General features: G+C 32.6%; 1 protein-coding gene across 1 annotated transcript in view; it reads right to left on the bottom strand.

Moving 5' to 3' along the window:
- Window positions 1-1855: 1855 nt before the first annotated feature.
- The window catches only part of LOC148276593 (RNA/RNP complex-1-interacting phosphatase homolog), a 75132-nt gene continuing 69506 nt past the window's right edge, over window positions 1856-7481 (bottom strand). The window contains exons 4-6 of the mRNA XM_088234052.1: window positions 7256-7343; window positions 2726-2805; window positions 1856-1956 (exon numbers count right to left, since the gene is read on the bottom strand). Of these exons, the coding sequence (XP_088090178.1) occupies window positions 1950-1956; window positions 2726-2805; window positions 7256-7343 (175 nt within the window). The 3' untranslated portion in view covers window positions 1856-1949. The remainder of the gene's footprint in view (window positions 1957-2725; window positions 2806-7255; window positions 7344-7481) is intronic.

Here is a 7481-nt window from a genome sequence, read left to right as displayed (position 1 = left end):
TTTGCAAATAAATTCAGAACTCGCAGAAATGACTGAATTGATAGAACAACCTCACATGAATGAAAAAGCATTTAAAACAAAAGCTAATAAAATGATACCCATGCTGCACGAAAACATACATAAGTTTTAAAAAAATGCATAAAATACTGCGTTGATACACAAATTCCAGCGTTTTTGAATAACTTGTTACGTTAGCAATATTATCAAATGACAGTTTAGAGATTATGAGATTTCAAAATGAAAAAGCAGGATTGCATAAATATAGCATGTTAACTGAGACAAAAAAATACCATAACACATTTGAGATTTGATATTTGAAAATGCAGACGATAATATGAGCATAAAAAAACAGTTATAAAATGAAGATTTATGCATAATATTGAAATATTTTTAACAGAGATGAGTCTGTTGATAATACGGAGGAAGTCAAGGCATTTACAGGGCTTATGATTTGTCATTAGCTGTGTAAAGTGACACATGTGCAATATTTACCATACTACTATAGGTAGTGTTGACTTTCCACATTCGCGTATTGCATTTTTCGATTTTCGTTTACATATTATATTTAGACATAAGCTTTCGCATTTATGTTGGTTTTTCCATAGAAACTACAAGTATGCCGAAAACTAGCGACATCTATGTTGAGAAAACTATGTAGACCTTCATTTTCTCAACAGCTTCATTTCTGTGGAAAATACCAAGATATAAATATCAATTCCGCCAAGGAAAAATCCAGAATCTGTCGATAAAGATTCGATCTCAGATCTTACAATTACTGTTTTGAATGAGACGCCATAAATTAAAATAGTAATCGTATTAAAGAATATTCCCATCGATTCAATTCTATGGGAGCACAAAATTACAAGTTGAAACGATAAAAAATCACTTATGGCCAGGAGGCAAGCAAGTATTTCATTATTCTAAGTAATGTAAACAAAATAGTACTTAACAAATGGACCAGATTTGCTTCTTAATTACGATGCGCGGCTCGCCCAAAGCGAAAGAGAAATTTAAACATGTGTTTGGAGTTGAATATTTATACAGCATGACTAAAGTACATTATTGAACTTATATCTAATAATCCAGTTAAGGTGCAATATGAAGAAGGGGACGAGAGATATAGTGGTGATATATTCAAGCTTAAGGCTACAATGCGATTGGATTGGTTTGAAATAATACCCGGGTTAAGAACATCATATCAAAAGAGACAAATAAATCACAAAATATTATCAAAGCATCATACTGCTATTCGCACCCGCTGGTGCACAGGGCACCGCATTAATACACCAACCGCAGCGTATCTTAATCTTTTTATGTAAAATGAAGGTAAGATGATCAGTCTTACGCTTCAAGTATCAGTCCAGGAACAACTTAATATTCTAGTGTAAAAACAACCTTCAAAATAAATATTTCACGTCAACCATGTCGGGAATCGAACTCGAGACCTCTTATATGGCAGGCAAACGCGCTGACCATTACACCACGAGGTCGACAATTATTTATTTATTTAACTTTTTGTACAAAATGTAAATTGTGCATTTGGCGGCTTATTGCAAAATGGCAATTTCTTTTAACCATCCAATGAAGTAAAAGTTTTATTTATGTCATTTAAGTTACAAAACGGATGCAATAAAAAATAAAATAAACAGATTAAGATTTACAAAAACAGAAATAACTGTATTTGTACATATAACTTACCTTAAATTAATAGTATTGCTTAATGGGAAATAGGAATAAAGAGGAAAGGAAGATAAATAAAGGAAAAGAAAGGAGATGTTTCTTCACATATGATTTAAACAGATATACTGTAGAAAGATAATATTTGATAGTCGATAGGAGATGATTCCACAGTCGAGCCGCATGAACACTAGGGTGTCCCAGACTATAAGGGCAATTTTTTTTTTTACAGATTGAGATACGCATACCCTGTTATTTTGTTCCATTTGACCTTAATAACTGAAATAATAAATATTATTGAAATCGGATAGCGATAACCCGTGCCGACTTGATGTCAAACTTTGAATATAAAAGTTTGTATGGAAACCATAGGGGAATATTTTAATATTCATTATAATGTGGAAATCATACAGTCTTTTTAACAAAGACTAAATTCAGCAAGAATACGGAAAAACATAAAAAATAAAGAGGAAATATAAAAAATACATAAAAATCATATCAAAACTATTAATAATTTTGATAATTTAGGTAATTTTTCCTATTTTGAAATACGGCAATCTCTTAATCTGTCTTCATGGAAAAGCGCAGAACTGAGATGGACCTTATATGCAATTTCAAAATAGTTAATGCTAAAAGAGATGTCCCATCTCTGTTGCAATCAATTTCTTTTCATGTTCCCAACTGTATCACCAGAAGTCAAAATCTGCCATTTATTAATCTTCAAAAAGCAACTGTTGTTTTCATGCCCCAATGTCCAGAATGTGTACATTAGTCAATTCGTCACAAAACTTGGAATTCTTTGGGATAAGATCTTCCGGCTTTTCGTAGAACTGTTTGCGACAAAAACAGTGTGGGATGAAGATGGATTGGCATGGTTAAGCTCGAGGTCTTATATGTTTATCGTGTTTATGAATATATTGTATTGCCCTTGTTTGTCTTTGCTAAAAAGTTTTATGTTAATTTTGTTCAGTTTCTTGTATATATTCATGTAACTGCTGTAATTGGCTTAGGCCGTATATATAATGAATAAATAAATAAAACAACGAACCTTTTTACTACGTCTGGTGAGGGTATGGAATGTCCTTTACATAGTATTTTCTCATGTTGTATATTACTCCTTAAAAGCTCCTGGAAGAAAAAAGATTAAGTAAGACTTTGACAGTTACACTAAATGATCATGCTTTTGGATTGATAAGGACGATCAAAACAAAGGAATAAGGATTGATAGGCATGACTGTTTTATTGAGTGATCAATCCAATGTGTGGATATTAACAGTGCGCATAAGGACCGCAACCAAATTATTCTTCATCTGTAACTAGCATAAAATGGGAAACCAATAAAACAATGTAAGTAAATAATGTAAAGTAATCCGGTCACCAAGTTTTGGGTAACAAAAAAAAATCATGTAAATACTTGCGCGATTTGACTGGTATATGTTAGTGACCAATCGCAGAATCGGTTTCTGCCGAAAATTGACCGATCGACTCGGCCGAAACCTGCGGTCGGGATGTGTCGGATTATGTTCGGCTGTGCTTGGGTGGAAAATTCGTACAATAATCAAAATATTGAATAAGCGTCCATTCAAATGATAAGTAATTGTATTGTCATTGTCTAAAATAAAAACTAGACTAATTTTGTAATTTTATTACTAGAGTTAGTAGTTCTACGATCTTTCATATGTATATTTTTGTAATAAGTTAAAGTGCCTTTTGCATACATTAAGGAACTGTTGTAATTTTTTATTTTTGTTTATTAAGAAAAACAACAGCAATACAAAAAAATATACGCAACATTATAAAAAAAAACATAAAATAAAGCTAAATCAGTTTTCCACATAAATACAATTATAAAAATCCAGTTCAGTTAGATATAATTACATATAAAAGTGCATGTGTGCGAGTTTTTGTGTGTGAGGATGCGTGGGTAAGTGAGTGGAGTGTGGTTTTGGTGGGTATGTAAATATTTGTGTGAGTGTATATGGGTGTGAGGGTCGGTATGATTAAATAGAAACATCTTAAATTTATAATTTAAAAATATATTTTTTTAAAGAAACAGATTTTTTTTCAAATAATACAAATTCACGCTTTTTATTTCTTTGTTTATTTTATTTAACACTTATTTCAATGAATTCATAAAGTTTAACAATATAAATGTACAATTATGCATTAACTCATTTGAAATTGAACAATAATAAGTTTCGGTCTCGGGTTCAGCCGAAACTAGAACAGAAGCCGAAACTTGGTTTCGGCTTCGGGAGGAAATCTTGTTTCGGTCGGGCGGGGTGGTTGGTCAGTAAATTTCTACAATGTTTGTTTAATGCTGTGTAAAATACGCAAGATATTTTTTGCACAAAAATACATTAGTATTAAAACATAAGTTGACTGATAACCAGGTACTATTACGCCTATCTAACATTAATAAACATGTTGATTAGGAAACAAATTAATACATTCACTGGCGTCATTTCTTAATACCGTGGAAAAGCTGATTTAAGCTGATGTCCAGGACGTCGAGAACCTGATGCCTCGTAAAGTAGGCAAGCCCGGTCTATCAGTAGGCATCCGTAGCATATGGCCCAGCCAACCGTATCTCCTCCGCTTGATGACGGTTGTCACCGGAGTTTGCTGCGTCCGAACGAAAAAAACCCTTAAAAGCGTCTAGTTTTATTTGCCGTCCTCGGACGTACGGTATACATATATAACTATTAAAAAAAAAAAAAAAAAAACGTGCCGACACAGAAAATTGATTTAAAAAAAAAGAAACTCGGTTCAGTTTTGGGAGCGGAAAAAAGGGTTACGATGCCTCGATTTTGCTGAATTTAGCTAGGCATAATCAGTCCGACGTCCAGTTGTCTTTTTTGAGCAGCATTCAAGGAGGCATCTGCGAGTGTCAGCTGCTTATTTTGTTTTATTTTGTATAGCATGTGTGTATTTTTTTTTGCCAATAAAGTCGTATTTCGGCACTGAACCTGAATCTATATTAAAATTTCTATTTATCAAACCACCCTTCTGTCGCAAATCCTTTTACGGTTCAAATAAAGGTGCCCATGCATATTTATTAATAAAACAAGGCCTTGAAATTACAACGAGGTTTATATGACGAACGTACAAAATAAATAATGTAAATTTTAATAAATATCAAGGAAAAATCCATACTACAAACGAGTATCTCAACATAGTATTAAAATGTCTTAAATATTGCACCAAAACAAATTGAATACACGTCCCGCAAAAAATACGACTCGTCGTTATCAAAATATCTGCATGGAAATTGAAAATCAACACGAGAAGTTCTTAAACGGCTTGATTATTCGGTATTTTTTTTAATATTTCAGGTTAATAACGTTATAATCGTTATTCCGATGGTGAGGGCATCGTGAAATGGGACATTGACTTATGTGTCGGGACATTGGCTAATAACAGCGTTTACGCGAGGGCCTTTTGGCACACACCGTGCCTGTATTAAATTTAAATAATTTTAATACAGGACAGAGAAAAGTGAAAAGGTGAGAGGAAAGATAAAGTCAAGAAAACAATGAAACAAAATGGTTAGTTAAATACTAGTTGTTTTTTTTTATCAGACTGTACGAAATTGTAGGTGGTCGCCAGAGTGGTTTCCTAGGGAAACGGTGTTAAATGGTGTTGATAACACCGTTTTCCTAGGAAACCACATTCTAGTCACCGTTACGACGGCTGTCCACTGCATCACCGTTCACTACGGCCGTTAAAATACGGGCACCGCTGTCCTAGGAAACCCTAGCTTTACTGTATAAATTTGTTTGATTTAAGACATATATTTATATTTATTAATTATTGTATGAATATAATATACCACCCGACATGGTAAAAATGAAATATTTCGTGGGCATTCGGCGAAAAGGCATTAAGTAAAAATTACTAGTTTAGGGACATTTAAGGTTAAAACTTTGTTAGGCATTAACAATTTATATTATAACTAAACGTTGTAAGAAATGCTACATTGATCTATCAACTAAAGTGAAAAATAGTTTTTATAAAAAAAACAACTTTCTTTCACATCTTTTTTTTTCAATAGAGTGTTGTTATTTATCATTATCATCATTCCCTTTCCGCACCTAATGCTTCATAGGGCACCGCAGTGGTACACCAATTTACTTGTTATTTCTTTATTACATACTTGATGCATTTTAGCTTGTTCGCATTATTTTACATACAATCACACGATTAAGGCACTTTGTGGGACTCTTTTAACTATATTTTACATTGCTTTATTAAGTATTTTAAATATTTGGTAAACAATAAATCAATAAAACGAAAGAATGAAGAAATAATAATTTTGACACAACAATTTAATTAATAAATAAAGAGCTTTATATGAATATTACACCAATTCCGTATTGCTTTAAAGAATATCAGTATCCTTGACAGAAAGGATGCCAGCATACCAACTACGAAAATCCTGTGGCACATTTTTAAATTTTCCCTGAACGGATTTGTACTCAATTCACCCCTATCACGGAAAACAATTCGGCCTGTAACGTAGATATAACTTCGTGGATTTTTGTACATTGTAGAGAATTTGTTGAATTACATTACCTCATAATTAAGTCGAAAACGGAAAATGTTGACTTAATGTTTTTTCGCAGAATACCTATTATTATCTTTGTGTAAAATCACAGTTATGTTGATCAACATAGAAAATCATAAAATTAGAGCTAGATTTCTGTGGTTTATTAAATACCCATTTAAAAGTTTTATTACACTGCAAGATTTCATTATTTATTTTTTTATTATTTACATACAATATTACATTTTAGTTATTTTTAAAACATTTAATTTTTTTTTTTTTTTACAGGACTCACCGAGCCAATTAATGTGGCTTGTCGGTAAAGATTCTTTACATTAAATCACATGATAGTCCCACATAAATGTATGATAATAATTACTACTAACTTAAATATAAGGAGCAAAAAAAAGTACATATAATTTATGCTCTCAAAAAAATATTTAGAAAAATAGTTCTTACTCTGGCACCTGAAGTGTTCGATGGTATGTATTTCCTTCATGTAACAAAAAACTATTGAAATGAGGGGTGTACCAATGAAGTGTATTATGCACTATCATGTACGAATGAGGGATTTAAAAAGTATATAACTTCACATTAGTCAAGACTCCAAGAAGCAAGTCAGCGTTTTCTATTGAATTGAATTCATAACATTCGAAACACAAGATCAACGTCCTGCAGAACATTAACATCATCCCTACCATAGAGATATGAAGAACAGAAGGAACGTGGCCTATAAAGAGACCACAGGGCACCGTCAACGCCCAGTTCAGTTCAGTTCAGTCTAGTAAAGTCACTTAGTTCCGCCATATAGTTCAAGTGCAGTCTCTTCAACTCATCATCGCCGCTACGCTCGCGCTACACTACCAAGTGCTGTATCTTATTCGCCATGTAATAAATACGCATTAAACAGAAACCTCGTGCCTTCTGTTAATCTCTAACTGGGATAGGAGCTTCAACCCTTAACCATCAAATCCTACATATACTCGTATGATAAGTTAATTAATTAATAAAACCAATTTGGTGCATACTTACGCTAGCATCATAGTACTTCGTAGAAAATGTCAAATCGATTACAATTCCTAATTTCGGCACAGATTTTAATAATTCAGTCAAGCCCCATCTGCAAAAAAATATTCGTAATTTTTAAGAAAATGTTAAATGTAATCAAGAAAAGTAGTTTATTTTAGAAGAAAACAATTTCTAAGGGTCTCAGGGATGAATTGGTCATGTAGAATAAACGAATGACGAAAGAATGATA

This window comes from Micrasema longulum, unplaced genomic scaffold (genome assembly GCF_059751315.1).
Source record: "Micrasema longulum isolate JH-2025_06_02 unplaced genomic scaffold, ASM5975131v1 h1tg001188l, whole genome shotgun sequence".
NCBI classification, from domain to species: Eukaryota; Metazoa; Arthropoda; class Insecta; order Trichoptera; family Brachycentridae; genus Micrasema; species Micrasema longulum.
Note: the sequence above shows the minus strand (reverse complement) of the source record. Positions and strands in the feature narration are given on the sequence as shown.